The sequence below is a fragment of the Poecilia reticulata genome, chromosome 8 (genome assembly GCF_904066995.2).
Source record: "Poecilia reticulata chromosome 8, P_reticulata-male-v2, whole genome shotgun sequence".
Lineage (NCBI taxonomy): Eukaryota > Metazoa > Chordata > Actinopteri > Cyprinodontiformes > Poeciliidae > Poecilia > Poecilia reticulata.
The window spans coordinates 14,056,054-14,075,432 of NC_088837.1; the positions used below are offsets into that span (position 1 = coordinate 14,056,054).

The 19,379-nt window shown below is 39.2% G+C and overlaps 3 protein-coding genes across 4 annotated transcripts; 2 read left to right on the forward strand and 1 right to left on the reverse strand.

Annotated features, from left to right (window-relative positions):
• The first annotated feature begins 349 nt into the window (after positions 1 to 349).
• On the forward strand, positions 350 to 6,347 carry LOC103469206 (ER lumen protein-retaining receptor 2). The gene is made up of 5 exons (XM_008416738.3): positions 350 to 628; positions 1,973 to 2,073; positions 2,155 to 2,313; positions 2,596 to 2,848; positions 5,054 to 6,347. The coding sequence occupies exons 1-5, from the start codon at positions 538 to 540 to the stop codon at positions 5,086 to 5,088; spliced, it is 639 nt and encodes a 212-aa protein (XP_008414960.1). The 5' UTR covers positions 350 to 537; the 3' UTR covers positions 5,089 to 6,347.
• Positions 6,348 to 8,352: 2,005 nt separating this feature from the next.
• LOC103469205 (lipid droplet assembly factor 1) lies at positions 8,353 to 11,732 on the reverse strand. The gene is made up of 5 exons (XM_008416737.3): positions 11,546 to 11,732; positions 10,331 to 10,430; positions 10,046 to 10,214; positions 9,797 to 9,942; positions 8,353 to 9,301 (listed from the first exon to the last, which is right to left on the reverse strand). Exons 2-5 carry the CDS (start codon positions 10,418 to 10,420, stop codon positions 9,260 to 9,262), a joined length of 447 nt encoding a protein of 148 aa, XP_008414959.2. The 5' UTR covers positions 10,421 to 10,430; positions 11,546 to 11,732; the 3' UTR covers positions 8,353 to 9,259.
• A 49-nt stretch (positions 11,733 to 11,781) lies between these two features.
• Positions 11,782 to 17,530, forward strand: LOC103469204 (homeodomain-interacting protein kinase 3-like). Of its 2 annotated transcripts, none has more exons than XM_017306088.2 (4): positions 11,782 to 14,448; positions 14,535 to 14,648; positions 16,824 to 16,961; positions 17,050 to 17,530. In XM_017306088.2, exons 1-4 carry the CDS (start codon positions 13,248 to 13,250, stop codon positions 17,400 to 17,402), a joined length of 1,806 nt encoding a protein of 601 aa, XP_017161577.2. In that variant the 5' UTR covers positions 11,782 to 13,247; the 3' UTR covers positions 17,403 to 17,530. The 2 variants fall into 2 exon arrangements, with proteins under 2 accessions (XP_017161577.2, XP_008414956.2); XM_008416734.3 differs by having other exon boundaries at positions 11,783 to 14,448; positions 16,848 to 16,961.
• Positions 17,531 to 19,379: the final 1,849 nt, after the last annotated feature.

Here is a 19,379-nt window from a genome sequence, read left to right on the forward strand (position 1 = left end):
TTGTGCTATTAAGAATAAAAAGGCCTAGTGCTTAAACTGAAAAGATGCAAAATTATCAAAAATATGAATTCACCCTGAAAAGGAGCCGTGAGACGTCATTAGTACTCTTAGAGCTGATATTGGCTTGTAATGCATTATAACCTGCCGCGGAAAGCTCCTTTATCAGCTTTCTCTACCTATACTAATTCTTACTACCATGCAAAAATTATGAAAGAAAATGAACAAAATGACCTACCGTATAAGCGCTTGTGATGTTCCCTCTTCTGGACAGTTCAATTTCTGTAGGCGGGGCCATTTGCGCCGTCAGTCACGTTTCCGTCCAATCAGAGATGAGCTTTGTGTTATCAGCCCGCCCCCTTCCACGTCGACCTGCACCTTCGCCATATTTTCAACCCTGTGGATCCCGCAGATTTGTGTCCCCCTCTAAGTTACTAGGAGAAGACTTACAAGGCAGCAGAACGCGTCACTTTGAGTCGGAGTAAATAGTGAAACCTTTATCTTCCAAGCTCTTTCCGCTTGTATTTCCTCTCTGCAACAATGAACGTCTTCAGACTGACAGGAGACCTCTCTCATCTGGCTGCTATCATCATCCTGCTACTTAAAATATGGAAAAGCAGATCTTGTGCAGGTGAGCTTCGACTTTAGTATTGTCGTATTATCATATGCTACAGTGTGGCGTTCCTGATGACATTTGCTAAGCTTGACCTGTGTCTTCAACTAGAATGTGTGTTATGAGTCTTGATCAGTAGCCTTTCTGCCAGCTAGCTTCACATGCTAATGGTACTGGTCATTCATTTGAGCCAAAGGCTAACGGCTAAAAGTAGAGCTAACTGTTAGCAGTCAAAAACTGCTGTTTGTAATTCCACACATCCACAAAACAGTCCGCCTAATGTAATGATTTCTGTTCATTTGAAGACGGATGTAGCTTGGGGGAATGTCTACTGTTGTAACGTTATATCGATGATCTTTGCTGAGTAACTGTGGTTTGATTTGCTGCGAGCTGCATTCCGTTGTATTTGTGCTGCTTAGTAGAGATTATTATTATTATTATTATTTATGATTAGGTTAAGTTAATCTTTTAAATATAAACTGCTGAGTTCACACTGGGTGGGTTTGCCAGCTCTACACCCCCAGAGATCCTGCTCTGAGGCTTGTGGATTGACTTTTTTGGTCTGCTCTCTGACGTGGCGCTACAGGAGAAGCTACGGAAGTTAGCAACACGCTAAAGGTTTCTCTTTTAAATTAAGGCGAAACGGATACTGTAACAATCCACGGAGGGAAATAGTTTTTGTCACAGTAGTGTATAACGTCAATTGTTGCAAAAAATATGATGTAAAAAGTTTAAAACGTCACAATATCACACAATAGCCAATATCAGTGACCAACAGCAGAGACAGTATGAAACGATGCAGTCCAGAGAACAGCACTATGTACTGGACATTTATTCAGAAAATTGAACATTTCTGATTAACAAATTGTTTGTATACAAAACAAGGTTTTCAAATTCCCTCGTATTTTCACGTGTTAGATTACAGATATAGGGTCAATACTTTATAAGAATGTTCAATTTGAGAAATCTGATTTATAGCCTTTTGAGTATTTGCTTTCGACACATTTAAAACGATTCTTAATCTAATTCACTACAGAAAACTTAATTGTGGGTTATTGTGTACAAACACCCACAATTTGATATCTGAGCGTTTGGTCAGTTAGCCTGATTAAGGTCCAGTTTCCAAAAAAAAGCTAGAAGTATTTTTTTCTTATACAGCTTTACACAAGTTTCAAAGTAAATTGAGGATCATATCCAAGGGATTTGGTATCAAAAACATATTTTTGGGATGGTTTGAAGTCATTTCCAGTAGATGTCAGTATGCTACAATGAAAAGCCTGACTTATGAGTTATCCAGACTATTTTTCAGCCCACAGTCTACTGAACTGAAACTTTGTATCTGCTGATATTTTCCTGTTAAAGGCATCTCTGGGAAGAGCCAAATTCTCTTTGCCCTGGTGTTCACCACACGTTACCTGGATCTCCTCACCTCTTTTATCTCGCTGTACAACACATCCATGAAGGTGAGGTAACTGTTAACCAAACACACAGGTGCTGTTTCTTTGTGCGTCGCCACTGATGAGCGCTTCTTTGCTGCTCACCAGGTAATATACATCGGCTGTTCGTACGCCACCGTTTACCTGATCTACATGAAGTTCAGGGCCACCTACGATGGAAACCATGACAGTTTCAGGGTGGAGTTCCTGATTGTTCCTGTTGGGGGTCTTGCTGTTCTCATCAACCATGACTTCTCTCCCCTTGAGGTGTGTTTAAAATTGCTGGGGGGTATACAGACTAACTTGTATCGGTTATAAAGAGTGATTCATAATGAGAATATATTGAGTATGTGGAGAAGATCCTCGTGGTCAAGCACGGCAGAGGATCAATGATGGTGGGGGGGGCTCGTGTTTTTTTTTCCTCCCACTGGAAATTTTAAATATAAAAATGGTGGATTAACAATATTGACTTTGTCAACGATAATTATTCAGAACATATTGCCGACTTGTTTTCTGTGGTGTTTTAAACTAAAATCTCTTTGTCTGCAGATCCTTTGGACGTTCTCCATCTACCTGGAGTCTGTGGCAATCCTGCCACAGCTCTTCATGATCAGCAAGACTGGAGAGGCCGAAACCATCACCACCCACTACCTGTTCTGCCTGGGCCTGTATCGGGCCCTCTACCTATTCAACTGGATTTGGCGTTACTACTTCGAGGGTTTCTTCGACATGATCGCCATTGTGGCTGGCGTGGTCCAGACTGTCCTCTACTGTGACTTCTTCTACCTTTATGTTACCAAAGGTGGGTCATGTTCTCAATTTCTACCTGGAGATTGTATGAACATGTGCCAAATACGATGGCTCAAAGCATTAAAAAAAGGATGAACATCTGCTTTATTGTTTATAGACGAATTGAAAGTGAATTCTTGGTCACTTGTTGGGATAATTTGTTACTTCTCATTAGTTGGATGGTTTCTGGTATGTCTCTTCCTAGAACAGTGGTTCTTAACCTGGGTTCGATCGAACCCCAGGGGTTCGATGAGTCAGTCTCAGGGGTTCGGTGGAGCCTCTGCCGCGGAAGTAAAGACACACTTGTGTAAAGTCGTGATGGCGCGCCCCGCTTTGCCATCATTTGCTGCAGAGGATCACGTTACATAGCTTAGCCAATCAGAGCTGCGGAGGAGCCCTGATTGAAGGAGCTCCACTCTCAGCATGGATTTGAATTTGTGTCTTTAATTACTTCAGCAAAGCTCACAGTTTTGACCAAATTCTGTAGCTTTCGCTGTACTTCTAAATCTGCTCCTTAGTCGCATCTTTTCGGGCCTGCTACTGCCTCTAGTGGTGAGGAGGTGGTAACACAACTAATATAATTACATTACTAAATCAGAATACCGCAAAGTCTTTATTATTTATTATTAATTTTTCATTCTCTTAAGAATGTAGAGCTAATTAAATGATCTAAACAAGACCGTAAAATGGTTCCAGTTTCTCTTGATGGACAACCCGTTGAAACTGTGGCAAATTTTAAATTCCTTGGGTCGTTCCTGGACAGTCAGCTCAACTTTGCTGAAAACACTGACTATATTTTGAAGAACTGTTCTCAGAGACTCTACCTTTTAAGAAAACTTGGCGATCTTGGGGTGACCCAACTAGAGTCTAGTTGGGTCACCCCCTATGCCTTGAATTTGCGGGGAGAAAAAAAATCATATTTTATTTATCACTACAGAAGGGTTCAGTGAGTGCGCATATGAAACTGGTGGGTTTGGTACCTCAAAAAAGGTTAAGAACCACTGTCCTAGAATAACATTCATTCAATTTATCTTCTTTGCTTGTTCACTGAAAAACCTCACTGGAAAGTTCATCCTTAGATGATCGAAGGTTTCGGTCATCTAAAATTTCTGAAAAGAGCAATTATTTTTTTCTCGAGGCATATTTGCCGATTATGATCCCGGCATTCTGCAATAAATCAGAGGATAAATAGTCCCAGTTCCTCACAGAAAAATTGTTGTGCTGAAACACTTGGCGTGCTTCGTGAATTTCCTCTCATGTGCCTGAGACGTAGCTAAAATAATTTGCCACAGTTCAAGATCTTTTCAAGGTATTGACGTCACAACTATCCACTGGATACCACAGCCAACTTATAAACATGCTGTATATTCTAAGATTTTTGAGTTTTCACTTGCTGTGACTTACTTATAGACAATAATTTCAGTAGAGACATTTCAGAACTATTTACTTATTTATAAGTTTGCATGCAGGTTTTGAAGAAGGTCCAGATGCCAAATAAAATTGGGAAATGGCCCTTTACCAAATTGTTAAATGAAAATCCACTATCAATATTGTGTTTTTAAGATTTGTGAAACATGCAGACAATAACATTCCACTATAGGCAAATGTTTAATAGTCAAATGTACTCAATTTGTTTTTAAATGGCCACAAAAAATTTGAAATTTGATCCTGGGATTTTGAAATGAGAAATATTAGTAAACCTGTGCTGTGATTTTAGTTGTCAGTTGATTGTTCATTGCACAAAATAGGTAAGTGAAAGAAGGGCTACCTAAAAAATATAAAATAATAATCAGCATGTAGATGGTTAAAACCTGGACACAGTTGGGTGTTCCTAAATTGTAATAAACCCAAATGCACAACTAAAATGGCTTTTGAATGTATACAAGCTTTTAGAGTAACCATTGGAAATTTATGAACTATGCTTAAAAACTAAATCCATGCCTTAAAACTAATCTAAAGCTTCTTAAAGGACCAAAATGTCTGTGGTGACACTGCAAAAAAAAAAACACTTCTTATAAAACAGTCAGTTTCATTACTACTTAAGTTTTTAATGCTTTTGAATCTTATGTTTCCTTTTCATGCTCAGCACTTTGCTTCAGTTTGTGGTTTTAAATAATCTGACAATGATTTATGAAAAGGACATCTTCCAAACCTAGACAGTTCTAGTTATGGTTTCTAAGTGACATGTAAGTTTTTGTTTTTTTTTTCCTCCCTGCAGTGTTGAAAGGTAAGAAGTTGAGCCTGCCGGCATAAAGACAGACTGGAGGAGACCGAGCAGTTCCAGCAGACTCAGGGGGCGCGGAGATGACGTTGTGGAGTCTCATGAACGACAGATGCCTGAAACAGCCAACTACTGGGGGGAATAAAAACACTAGTCGTCTTGATGATTGCTCATGGAACTGGTAAATGCCAACAAAACACCGGCGCTGAACAAAGATCATCGACTTTTGGATTACTGTGTTCAGCATCTTGCCTTAAAACTTCTTTTCATTGCTGTTCAAAATAGGATACATTGCTCCTTTCTTATTTTTTTTACATGTGAGGTGTATACCCTTGTTTTCTGTTATTACGTCACACAAAAGGTAGACTCTGAGTACCTTGTTTGACTTTAACTTGGTAAAGTAAGAAAATGCACAAATGTACAGTCTTATTAAAGAGTGATAGAGCATAATGTATCAGAGTGCCTGATGAGGATTATGTCCATTTTCTCTGTTTTTGTTCATTTATCTAAAAATCTTTCGATTATTTGTGTAGCTATAAGCAAATATGCTTTGAGGGAAAACATTCAATGAAGCCAATATTAGAAATGCATTTTTTTTGTGTAAATTTTGCTTTAGTAAGATGAAACTAAACCTTTTAACAGGTTATACTTGTTTAAAAATCACATTTTTACGGGGAGCTCATAGAGGGATTTTGACTATAAGATGTAAAGTATAGACTGGATGATCAAAGTACCAGCAATCATTTTGGCACATCAGTATTTTCAAATGGTGCTCATTTTGTTTAAAATTCAATTTCAGATGTGTTCACTAGTCTTTATCACTTATATGTAGAGTTCAATAAAATCCTAAAACGATGCATTGTCACATTTTCGGAGCAGATTGAGCCTCAGACCTGGTTTTAGCTGTTATTGCACTCCAGAACCAAACTCATGAACACCTTCCAGTAGTTTCTCCATAGTTTTTTTTCCAGACCTGAAACTGGGGTAAAAAAGAAAAGATTGCCATGTTTCTTAGAAAAATCCTCTGGCATGTTGACTAACTTTTGTATCTCAGCTGATTTGGTTTCTGTTCTAAATGAGCTTTTGAGCACGGTTCTGCCTTTTTTTTATTGTTGCTTTCTAACTGAGTAGGTGTGATGTTGTTCTACGAGTGCATTTCTGTTAAATCATAAGGCCCCGTCAACTTTATCTAAGTGGGCATTCTTATAGGGGTTTCCAAATTTTGTCAAATTTTTTTTTTTGTTTTCTTTTTGCATGATATCACCTCCATTAAAGATTTTATTATAATTGATATTAAGTGGCTTGTTTGTTTACTGAGAAAAAAAACTGGAAGTTCACTGCATATAATTGTAAAATTCCTTATAAAAAATATTCATACTTTTTTTAATCTATTTTGTCACACAACCACTGATCTTGAGGGATTTTGTTAGAATTTGATGTTTGACAAATGGTGCATAATTGAGGCAAAAAAAAAAAATTCAAAATTTTTTATGCATTTTTGTTCAACTTTTATCACGATACAATTTTTAATCTGGTGCAATCAGTTGCCTTCAGAAATCATGTATATAGTATTATAATTAAGCTCAGTAGAAATCCAGCTGTTCTATGAAGACCTTAATAGTTTGTTAGAAAACAGCGAACCAGCAGCTACAAGAAGACCAAGAAACACAGCAGACCTAATTATGTTTAACCTAAGTGAAACATAATAAGGTTGAGAGATCAAAAGTACCTTTTGAAAATTCACCATCAGGTCCCACCTCAGGTTTTATCATTTGCCTCAAACTTCAAATACCTGCAGAGCAAGAAACTTTAAACTAGGTGCAGCAAATTCATGCTAAGGGTCATTCATGGAAAGAGACACCATTAAGGAGAACCAGGAGATTTAAATGGATGTCGGACTGGATTATGACACAAAACCAGAGATAAAGATGAAGGGGAATGTTCTGAAAGGACTGAATCAGTCAGCTGACCTCGACAGAAGAGAGGATGCTTTTCACAAACTTGAGAGGAAATCCCAAATACTTTCATCAATTTTGATGTATGTCTTAACTTTTCTGTTTAATTCTGCTGTCTACTTCATTAAAGTTTAAAGTCTACATTTTAAGCAAAATTTAGGTGATGGAAACATTACCGTTTCATAAAACAAAAACTTCTAAGAATGTGCAGCCCTCGACACAGATCGAGCAAATTGTATTTTGGCCAACCACTCCACAAATCCACCGATAGTTTTTTCACAAACTTTGATGTATTTCGCTGGTGTCATGTGACACAAACACAAGGAGTGCATAACTGGGAGGAGGAAGGAAAATGACACCGTTTAAAAATTTTTCACAAATAAAAATCTGAGAAGTGTGGCATGGAAATTGTCTTTATAATAGTTTTTCGAAGCACCTTCACCCGCAAGTATTTTGGGATACGTCTTTACCTGCAGTTTTTTACAGGTAGTCAAAATGTTATATTTTTGGTTTCATCGAACAGGAAGACCTTCTTCCACATGCGTTCTCTGTCCCGTCCTTGAGTTGTGGCAGATTGGAAACAGGACTTGTGGCTTTTATTTTTGCCCATTTATGACACAGACCAAATTTGTAGACAGCAAAACACGTTTTTCCTGTCAAGCAATTCTCAAGCCTTGGTTTTTCTGCAGCTGCTCCTCTCGACCCATTCTCTTCATATGTCGTCTTTTTCTAGACTATCAGGGAATATTTATAGTTTTTTTTTTTTTTTATAAAAACGTATTAAAACCATAAGTTTTTATTTCCTCTTAAATATTTACTTTGTGTTTGTGTATTGCATAAGACCACCTCAAAATCAGTAAATCATTGTGCTGTATGAGTGCAGTTGCAAAGTACTGTATATGAAGGCCATTTTAAACAAAATCTATTTATTTCGTTCCAATATGTGGAAAACTCAAATGAAGAAAGAAAGCAAAATATGATAATTATACACAAAATGTCTTAAAACAGATTTTACAAAACTGTACTTCAAAACACCACAAGCAGTGTTTTAGAACAAACCTTTAGAAAAAGCAGCTTAGTCTGAAGAGGAGCACAGAATTCAGTGAACGTGTTTATGGAGATTGAAATCGGTGAATAATTTTTTTACGTCAGTTTTCAAATGTTCATTCACATGATCAAACTTGTCAATAGGTTCATGATAATTGATCGCATGTTAAAGCAACTTTCCGCCGGAAAATCTTGGCTTTTGTCCCACATAATGCTGGAAGCAAACGCCCCATGTGCATGGCAGGAAGTCTCAATGTCTTGACACTTTGGTCAGTTCAAGTACAAATAAAACAATAAGAAAAAAAAATCTCTTTAATTGTCAGCATTAAGTGTTTTGCATTGGTTCCCTGAAGCACTAGAATAAACACATTCCTTCTAAAACTGAGCTGTTATTGTCAGATAATAGTTTTTCTACAGGTTTAAATACCTATAGAATTATGAATGAAAGAATGTAAGATAAAAAATACTTTTACTTCATTGACTGATGCGTTAGCATTAATGCATTGAGAGCAAAATTAAAACTTGGATGATAAATATGATGCAAACAAAACAAAAAACCTGAAACAATTCTTAACATAAACGTAGACATTTTGGCAGGAGACACCACATAAAACAAAGTCTGGGTTAAAATCTCTCCTCCTCCAGGCCAGAAAGCATCAAACATCAGCTCACATGAGGATGACTAAATGTTTAATGCTCCGATTAGTTTAAGCATGGTCTCACCACATTTGCCTCTAGGATTTCTTGTAAGAAAAAGGAATATTAGATTCCTAGAAATGATTAAAATTACCATGAAGGAGACAAGTGATCTAATAAGCTTTTTACTGTGTAATATTAATATTTAACAAACTATATAAATATAATGCATACTTTTTGTAACTAAAAATGGACCTAGAACAGATTTGGAGAAAATGTGCTGATGTAGCTGCATCACTGTCCTGAAACAGGATGAAGATTTGACCTGTTCAACAGAGATCAGCTCTTAAGCCCGATTGGGAGACGTGAGCAGTACAGACACTCATACACATATTGCACTGTAAACAAATAAAACTTCACACTCCTTTCCCTGAAGCAGCAAGGACACTTGGTGTTCATAAAGAAGAGACCTTGACAGAGGTTTGGAGCTTAGCGGCTCAGATCCTGAGCATCTTCTGTTGAGCGGCGCCAAAACGCCAGGCAGAGAGAAGATGGGGACATTTCCCTACTGCTTCAGTCCTGGAGTCTCTTCTTCGCTCTTCTTCTTCTAGTTCAGGAGAAAAGGAAACAAATGACGGTCAAAAGTTAATAATAGAGGCCACAAACTGTAGATTTTACAATGCATTTTTATTCTGGCTGCTTTTCACCGCTGAAGGGTGTGATCTACACTTTTTCACTGTAGGTCTGGCTGCATCTTCAGGGATGAAGCAAGGAGACCCTCCTCTCCAGTTTCTAATCTTTTGCATCTTCTTTAAGAGATCTTACCGCAGCATGTTTCGCCATGAGGATGGCACATTCAGTTATGTGGAGTGCGAGTTTTCTGCTGCATGGTGTGTGCGTGCCTGCAGAAAAGTTCACCTCTTGTCTCATCTGATCAGAACCCTCATGGTTTCTACACATCTTGGGCCAAAATCCAAACATGACTACTTATAGCTTCCCTTCAACAATTGCTTTCTTCACATTCCCAATAAAATAAGGAAATGTTTCTGGTTTAAATGTTAAAAAGAGGCACTCTACATCTGTATGGGGTTGTTCCCTTTACCTTTGTCACATCAGGGTAGTAACGCCTCAGCAGGGTGGGAATGGTGACGAACACACTGGTAACGATGATCGAGACCACCAGGGAGAAGAGGGCGATGCCGGAGAGCACAGACAGCAGAGTCATTCCTCCAACAATCAGCAAAAACGCTAAATGGAAGAATTAAAAACAGCTTGAAGTAGAAAGAAAAAAAAAAAAGCAAACACACACACACACACACACACATTGTTGAATTTGAGATCTGCAACGTACCCTCAAAGAAAACAAACCCCACAACCGACATAACTATCGTAATGAGGGCAAAGAAGAGGAAGAGCCCAACAGGTAGAGCAGCCATGGCGCTGAACAGCAGCAGGGCGAGAGCTAAGAAAGGCCGACGGCGGAGGTACTGCCCGGCCTTTGTACTCATCACCTGTGCAATCTGTAGAAGAGGAAAACAACACACCTGAAAGCTCTTCGATTTGCCAAATAAATAGAGAAAACACAATGGATGACTGAGGAACGTCAGTCAAATACAGGTGGGGCGTTTGGGTTGACCTTGGGATCCTCTTGAAGGCGGTTCATCAAGGTCAGCCATCTTTCTCCCAGCTGCTGGGTCAAGCTGCCGTTGCTGCCGTTACGCTGCATCTCAACACACCTGGGAAAACAAAATCAGCCACAAAAAACTCTTCAGAGAGATTCATAGTTCTTAACCCGACAGTGCCTCTGAATTCTTGTACAAAACTTTCAATTTAAAAGCTTTTTTTCCCCTTTATCTGACTGTCCAATAACACCAGCTGCACCTTCTTGAATACACAACTCAACCTTGATGCAGACGGGGAGGCAAAAGAGTAAACATTTTATTTTGCAGTTGAAATGCAATTCAAAAAGTAAAACTCTTAAGTAGATTACTTACACACACAGGGTTACATTTCAGTTCATTTTGATGAATAGGTGTGTGTGTTCTTTTGACAAATTCAACTGTGCAGTTTCTTTAAGATGCTTAGTCACATATTTAAACAGGAAACAGATAAATAAACGTTTTCTGATTTAAATATTGAAAATGTTTGTTTCTTTCCATGTTTGTTTCTTTCCACCTTAAATGAAAATTAGAAACCTAGCTTTATATCCAAGAGAATATCCTTAGAGTGGCTTTCAACCAATTCAAAAATTCCTCACAACAAAGATTTCAAGGTGGCGGATATGTTGGATTTTTCCAAACGATTCACTATATAAGACAAATCTTAACTTGATTGAGGTTTACTAATACATCTTTCGGTCATAATAGGCTACAATAAATTAATAGGCTACAATAAATTGAGTCAGGTCAGCAATAAATGACATCTCAGGACACTTTACACACCAAAAATATGCAATTTGTACCTGTACTAATTACACCCATACAATCCGAAAACATAGACACACTCAAAACCTAAGGTTTAAATGCAAACATTCAAACGTTTGCAATTAAATTATTATTAATACTGTAAGAGGAATGAATGCGCTGAGGAGTTGTAAAACATAAATAAACCTAAGTGGTGAAGGGATACGTGTTCATGCGCACGTCTGAAACAGAAGAGCCATCACGAGTCCATCCAACAGGTCTTTACAAATAGATGCAGTCTAAATCCGAATTAGTATCCATTTAATTAAAATAATACTGAAATGAAGGCTTACGCAATCCGAGACACTTTACTGACACGTATACGATCAGAAACAGACCTAAACTTCATGTTTCTGGAGTCACGACGAAGTTCTGCTGGATCCACATACCTGGAAAAAGCGCTCACAGTGACCCTGCTTTGACCTTCAGCTCCTCGCTGCTCTCAGCATAAAACACCAAATCGTGAAGCTACCCACCGCTCTTACAAACCATGGTGAGGAACACACCCTTTAAATAAGCACTCCTCTTTGTTTCCTCCCACATCTTCCTCCTCCGGATTCTTCATGCTGCGGCTGCTGGGGCTCACTGCTGCCCTCTGCTGTTGACTAAAGATACTGACGCACAAACAGTTTCCAACAAGACATTAATGAATTATTTAAAATTCGATTGAGAATATTTAATGTGACATTAAACAGCTAAACCGACAGGCTGGAATGTTTACCCAGCTATCGGGTATATATTTCAAATTATTGTTTGCCCAGCTCAGTGTTTAATGCTCTACTGCCATCTTGTGGTTAGTATGAGCTTATATTTTCATCAACGAGACCTAATTGATGATAATTCTTTAGCTTTTTCTTTCGGACCGAAGAACCTGTTTAATTAGTAACAAAGAAATTACAGCAGCACAAGCAGCACAGCAGCACAGAAACGGATGACAAGCATAGCAAACATTATTCTATTTAAACGTTTTAACAATATCTTCGCTCTGGAAACTTTTGTATTTTATTTTTAGTATTAGGAAGATTCAGGGATGATTTCATTTTTAAAATGAAATGAAATTGAATTGAATTTTAATTTGGATACATGAGCATACCAAAAGTCAGACCAAAACATTTTCCCCCAGCTATTTCTATCAATTAATTAATTTAATCTATGCATTTGTTTCTTAATGCTTCTTTTTGTCCTTTAGTCTATAAACAAGTATAACTTTTTATTTTTTTATTTTTTGCGAACCAACCAACCCAACCCCGTTTAAACCAACAAAAGACAACAGTTGGTACAGTTAATTTTGAAGTAAGAATTATGACCAAAAAAAATGAATATTGATTCAAAATTACATAATTATTCTGACGATCTTTTTATTTAATTAAAAAACAAACTAACATTTTCAAATTAGCCAAATTTGTTTTGAGGATTATTTAAATTTAAGGTACAATTAAAAAAAGAAATTTTTACATAAATACATTTGTAATGAAGTGGGATCTTTGCATGACAATAATGCTTAACAGTTGAAATATGAACAGTGTAATAACCATGAAAGTCGAATATTGGCTGTGAACCGGATCAAACATTTTTATGAGACCTTTTAAATACACAATGATAATTAAAAACACACCATGCTGTCCCTGCAACTAGGGCCGCATTTAGATATGAAGTGTTTTTCAATAATTCAGACCCATACAGGAACTGTTATTGCTGTACAATGATCCCACTGTTAATGGCCTGTAAATTGAACAATTATTTATTTGCCCAATATTATTAATTAGAGCACAGGCAGGTTGCCAATTAAGCCAATGGTTGTTTGGGATACTTGTTATGTTCCAATCTTTCCCACATTTTTGATTACTTGTTGTATTTTTATTTCTAATAAAATGTAAAATGTCTAATTTTCTGATCGTGCGAATTGTGGGCGTGGCTTATGTCAATGTTCCGTCAGCAAGAACGCAACGAAGCAACCTGTCAACTTCATTCTGTCGCTTATGACAGAATGACATTCCATTTTCTCTTCAACACTTGCTTCAGAAGAGCCAACTTAAGACTTGCATTTTGCTTTTGCCATTCAACCTAGAGATAGCGAATTTAAAGAATATCATGGAAGAAGGGACAAAGCTCAATATCAAACTTGAGAAATATGTGGTTCTTCAAGGTAAGCTATCGGTGTACCACACTGAAGGGTTCCTGGGTGAGGGCTCCTATGGGAAAGTGGTCAAGTGCACCAAGCTTGACAGCGAAGAGCTTGTGGCTGTGAAGGTTTTGCGTAAAGACTGCTTCAAAGAAGGAAAAAAAGAGGCAAAAATACTGAGGAAAATCCTACAACTCGACCCTGAAAAAAACAACTTGCTGAAGTTCATTGAAAGCTTCAAATATAAAGGTTACTTCTGTTTGGCCTTTGAAATTCTGGACGTGAGTGTCTTTGACTTCATAAAGAGCAGAGATTTTGTACCGCTCAGTCTTCCTGACATCAGAGTAATTGCTCAACAGTTGCTTGTAGCTTTGAATGCTTTGAAAAGTGCCGGTCTGGTTCATGCTGACATTAAGCCAGACAACATCATGTTTGTCAACCATAGGTCACAGCCTTTGAAAGTGAAGTTGATTGACTTTGGGTTGGCTGTGAAAGTGTCCAAACTGTGGTTTGTGGGCACTGTTCAAGCCATTGGTTACCGGGCCCCTGAAGTAATTTTGGGTCTAAAAATGAATGAAAGTGTCGACATGTGGTCTCTGGGTTGCAGTTTGGCCTACATGTACCTTGGTTACAACCTCTATCCTACACACTGCGTATATGAAGTCATTAGGGCTATCGTCCAGATTCATGGTCAACCCCCAGATGATGTGTTGAAAGATGGCATGGATGTGCAACACTTCTTCACTAAACTCACTGGCTCTTCTCACTGTATGTTCAGACTCAATACGCCAGCTGAATATACAAACGCAACAGGGTATGGAACGCAATTTAAAAGCGGCATTTACAACCGTATTCGCGGCCTCGATGACCTGCTCAAGACTCGGCCAAGGCCGACAGACCCAATGGAGCATGAAGAGTCCCTTGGATTTATTAGTCTGCTAAATCAAATACTGTTGGTAGATCCAGATGCCCGGATCACCCCAGGAGAGGCTCTCTGTCATCGTTTCATAACTATGAAAAGTTTCTCAGGTGGGAAAGATAACTCCAATGAATCATCAGCTTCAAAAATGGTGACTGACTGCAACATTCACGAGTTTGCAGTAGACCAGAATGTAATTTCAAGTGAAGAAGTTGGAAGAACAATGGAAGATGCAGCCGAAAGCCTGCCAGGTGAGGCTAGAGATTCTGTCCTCATAATTAATACAAAAATCCCATCATCAAACATTGCAGCCACTTTTACAAACCCTCTTTTTCAGATAAAGAACAGCCAAGAAGGGCCTTAATAAAACTAAGATCCTGTTTTAAAGCTCAGCAAGAAGGTGCAGACCAGACAGACACTGCAGCTGATGGAAGAAACAATGAACCCTCAGGTGAAGCTCACACTAACGCGTTAGCACTTAAAACAAAGGATGCACCGATCCACTTTTTCACTTCTGATACCGATACAGATATCGGAGGTGTAGAATCTGTACTGAATACTGATCTAATACAGTAATCGGTGCAGAATCGACTCTAAATATTTTTTTAGAGTCAAGCAAATGTACTGAATAACAAATTTATTTGATAACACGGCACCAGTACAGCATACTTAATTACACCAATAGATGGGCAAACGTGTAAAAATAAATTGCGACAAACCTTCTTCCAAATGGTTTAGAAAATGCAATTAGAACTCCTAAGTACAATGTAAAATAAATAATAAAGCATGATGTCGCTCAAAGCACAACACATAGAATTAGGCTGAATAGATCAGACCCCCGCCCCTCCTTTTTCAGAGCAGACAAAACTGGTGTCAATCAAGTTGACTACGTTTGTACTGGTTAGTGCAGCAAACATTTTTGTTTGGGGTGCTGGTTGACCTTTTATGACTTCTGGAAAAATTTCTTAATATCTTTAAAATGATAGCGGCACGGCTTCGAGGCAATTCTGGTCCACCATCCGCCGTCTCAGGAGGGGAAAGCAGTGCAGCACCAACACTGTTTATAGTGGGGATGGTGTGCTGCTGACCTCAACTCGGGACGTTGTGGGCAGGTGGGCGGAATACTTCGAAGACCTCCTCAATCCCACCAACATGCCTTCTGTTGAGAAAGCTGAGCCTGGGGACTCTGGGTTGGGCTCTCCAATCTCTGGGGACGAGGTCGCCGAGGTGGTCAAAAAGCTCCTCGGTGGCAGGGCCCCGGGGGTGGATGAGATCCGCCCGGAGTTCCTTAAGGCTCTGGATGTTGCGGGGTTGTGTTGGCTTACGTGACTCTCCAATATCGCATGGACATCAGGGGCAGTTTCCCTGGATTGGCAGACTGGGGTGGTGGTCCCCCTGTTTAAAAAGGGGGACCGGAGGGTGTGCTCCAATTACAGGGGAGTCACACTCTTAAGCCTCCCTGGTAAGGTCTGCTCAGGGGTCCTGGAGAGGAGGGTTCGTCAGATAGTCGAACCTCGGATTGAGGAAGAGCAGTGTGGTTTGCGTCCTGGTCGTGGAACACTGGACCAGCTCTACACCCTCAGCAGGGTCCTGGAGGGTGCATGGGAGTTTGCCCAATCCGTCTACATGTGTTTTGTGGACTTGGAGAAGGCATTCGACCGTGTCCCTAGGGGGACTATGTGGGGGCTTTTCCGGGAGTATGGGGTACCAGGCCCTTTGATATGGGCTGTCAGGTCCCTGTATGACTGGTGTCAGAGTCTGGTCCGCATTGCCGGCACTAAGTCGTGCTCGTTTCTGGTGAGAATTGGACTCCGCCAAGGCTGCCCTTTGTCACCGATTCTGTTCATTACTTTCATGGACAGAATTTCTAGGCGCAGCTGAGGTGTTGAGGGGATCTGTTTTGGTTGCCTTAGGATCGTATCTCTGCTTTTTGCAGATGATGTGGTCCTGTTGGCTTCATCAGATCGTGATCTGCAGCTCTCGCTGGAATGGTTCGCAGCCGAGTGTGAAGCGGCTGGGATGAGGCTCAGTGCCTCCAAATCCGAGGCCATGGTCTTGAGCCGGAAAAGGGTAGAGTGCCTTCTCCGGGTCAGGGGGCCGTCTTGCCTCCAGTGGAGGAGTTTAAGTATCTGGGGATCTTGTTCACGAATGAGGTAAGAAGGGAGCGGGAGATCGACAGGCGGATTGGGGCAGCGTCTGTTGTGAAATGGGCGCTGTACCGGTCTGTCGTGGTGAAGAGAGAGCTGGCCTGGGAACGCCTTGGGGTTCCCCCGGAGGAGCTGGAAGAAGTCTGGGCCTCCCTTCTGAAGCTGCTGCCCCCGCGACCTGATCCTGGATAAGCGGAAGAAAATGGATGGATGGATGGATGACAGTGGCACAAACGGAAATCTTTGCTGCACAAACCAGCACAAACATAACCCAAACATTTGACACCAATTTTGTCTGATTTGAAGAATGAAGGGGTGGAGGGGGGCACCTTCACTCAGGAGGCACATGGTCACGATACAAAATTTAGAATTTTTTTTCAATATCAGTACTAATACAGATACTATTATTGGGTCGGTGCATCTTTACCTGAAACCGTTGAGAATATATATATATATCAAATACTAAAAATTATTTCCAGTACAGATGATAAACCTTTTTCCAGATAAGGAGCAGATGGGGAGGACCGTCATCAAAGTGAGGCCTTATATTTTTGCTTACCAAGATTCAGCTGAAACTATTGTCAAAACTTCAGGCAAGAGTAAATTTATACCCCCAGGTAAGACCTTGTCTCCAAAACCGTGGAGTACGTTTTTTTCATTTGCTTCAAATTTTAAAACAACTTTTTTGCATTTCATTTGACCCAGCCTTTGGACACAGAAGTGGGCAGAAGGGGTCTCAGTCAAAAACCTCTGGAAAACCTCTGAAAGATATAGAGTGGAAAGAAAGGACCATTATCAAAGTAAAGCCATATTCTTCTGCTGATCAAGGCAGAAAAGACAGAGCTGACACGGAAGATGTTTCGTCAGAAAAAGCCAGGTTCACTGATACTGAAACTCCCAAGAAATGCTCCGCTGCAGAGAGAAAAGGTATTTTCAGCATGGACCGGAATCCTTCTGATTTTGTGGAAGTTAAAGTTCGCAAGACATCAGCAAAGAAGACCCGGAACTTCTTCTCTTGGCTGGTCAAATTCCTCTCATGCAACAGAAAATGTGACTGAAACAGTGCATTGAACTCCACAGCCTCCACATACAGGACACTGGGCGTTGCCTAAAGACTCCAAAGATCAAGAACTGTGTATCTCTGAGCATAATAAAACCTTTTAATTCCATTAAAAAGTGATACAAAGATGTTGTCCGTGTGTGTTATTTTTATCACAGATGGTACATAAATGAAGGTTGAATATATTGTGTCTTTTCAACAGTGAATACAAATAGTAGTGTGAATTTCCGACGATGTAATAGAGGTGTGCACTACTGCATATTTTGGTATTGATCCAATACCAACACCAATACTTTTTATTTAAGTTTAAACAAATCATTAAAACTCTGACCCCTAGGTGTTTTTGTGTTTTTTCCTATGAATTATTTTAGTTCAAACTAAAGACAGAATTTTAACAAAATTTATGGGTTCCTGGGGTTTATTGTTTTCCTAATTAAAGTTAAAAATAATTCACAATGGTGTTAGATACTCTTGGTTAATTATAGCAAATGCTTGGCACAACTAGATGCAATTACTTCTTTTTTTATGTATACGACAAGGTTCGTTTGGATATATTTTTCTTTTAAATAAAATAAATTATGGTTTCATATGTATAAGTGAAAATCTTAATATTTTTTCAAGTTGCATCTGATCAATGAAAACTGAAACATAAATCAATCCTCTTCACTGACTCTTTTATTGCCATTGGTACTTCAATAGAGAATTACAACTTTTTAATTCTCTTTATGTTGCCACTCTAATATTTTTTATTTATGTTGTTTTTATTTGTTTTTATCACGTAAAGCACTTTGAAGTGCCTTGTTGCTGAAATGTGATGTACAAAATAAAAACTGACTTGACGTTTATATTTAACTGAATTTACTGCCTGATTGTCTAATGCTTTGCCTCCATCTTGTGTCTAGTTTTGGAAACTGCAACAATACATTGTGTTAGTCCAGTTGTTTTAGTTCAATCTTCTCACTGTCTTGTACTCTTTGCTGGTAGTCGGTGTGATTATCACATTGTTTTACCGTGCAATCAGAATAAAGCAAAAACATAAAAGTTGAGAATATTTTAAAAGTGCTCCATCAACACATTACTGAAGGCAGATTGTGCATTTTTCATTTATGTAATTAGGAAAATAAATCAATTACAAGTGACATTATCTTCCTTAAAACAGAAGCACATAATGTGCAAAATGCCTTAGGTTATATGTGAGGCAATATGTAGTTTCTGTGGAAGGTTTTTCATGAGGGAAATCAAAGCAGTTCTACAGGAAATTGAGAAACGGGGCTCCATTTTCGCTTTGCAGCCATCAGGCTGAAACGACCGTTGGAAAAAAAAAAAAGAAACGTAGAGTCGCCTTCATATGGTAACAGAGACATTTCACTACGAAGACGGTGGCTGATGAGAATCTCCAGGGACTGAACTGCGTCTTGACCACTCATTACTACTTCAATCAAAGAAAAGAATTACTCGTAAATTAAGCCGAGCCCTTTGAGTTTACAGCATTAAATGTGTGTTGGTACATACCTGTAAGGCCTGAGTGAGTGAAGGGGCAGTGTGATTGGTTTTGAATCACACCAATAAACACCCTGAGGGTCCTGCGATGACAACTTATTTGGAGCCTTTACAGCTGCTGGCCTTTCTAATTAATCACAGCATTTTGTATTGAGTAGAGGAGTGAGAGAGAAATGGGAGCGAGTCGGCATCCATCCCTCCAGACTGCTAAACACTGTGAACTCAGTGAACCAATACTGCAGGAGCTACAGAAGAGAGGGTTGTGCAAATGTGTATGCAGCTACCAATTATTACTTTCAATATTTCTGCTGCTGTCGCCTTGACTTCCACAGTATTACTTTTATGGCTTTTTCTTTTTACATAGCGCAACTTTTCGAGAATCTTCACTGACTCTTTTATTGCCTTTGGTACTTCAATAGAGAGAGATACAGCAGAGCTCTTCAAAGGACATTCAAAAATATTTGTTTACAATCTG

What these genes read in the sequence shown, in the direction of transcription:
- LOC103469206 (XM_008416738.3), top strand. Translation starts at nt 538, where the DNA reads ATGAACGTCTTCAGACTGACAGGAGACCTCTCTCATCTGGCTGCTATC. An exon ending in TGTACAACACATCCATGAAG is followed by an intron (nt 2,074 to 2,154) that starts GTGAGGTAACTG and finishes GCTGCTCACCAG; the next exon opens with GTAATATACATCGGCTGTTC. An exon ending in ATGACTTCTCTCCCCTTGAG is followed by an intron (nt 2,314 to 2,595) that starts GTGTGTTTAAAA and finishes CTTTGTCTGCAG; the next exon opens with ATCCTTTGGACGTTCTCCAT.
- LOC103469205 (XM_008416737.3), bottom strand. Translation starts at nt 10,420, where the DNA reads ATGCAGCGTAACGGCAGCAACGGCAGCTTGACCCAGCAGCTGGGAGAA. An exon ending in GCCTTCAAGAGGATCCCAAG is followed by an intron (nt 10,215 to 10,330) that starts GTCAACCCAAAC and finishes CCTCTTCTACAG; the next exon opens with ATTGCACAGGTGATGAGTAC. An exon ending in GGGGTTTGTTTTCTTTGAGG is followed by an intron (nt 9,943 to 10,045) that starts GTACGTTGCAGA and finishes TCTTCCATTTAG; the next exon opens with CGTTTTTGCTGATTGTTGGA.
- LOC103469204 (XM_017306088.2), top strand. Translation starts at nt 13,248, where the DNA reads ATGGAAGAAGGGACAAAGCTCAATATCAAACTTGAGAAATATGTGGTT. An exon ending in AAGAAACAATGAACCCTCAG is followed by an intron (nt 14,649 to 16,823) that starts GTGAAGCTCACA and finishes AATTATTTCCAG; the next exon opens with TACAGATGATAAACCTTTTT. An exon ending in GAGTAAATTTATACCCCCAG is followed by an intron (nt 16,962 to 17,049) that starts GTAAGACCTTGT and finishes CATTTGACCCAG; the next exon opens with CCTTTGGACACAGAAGTGGG.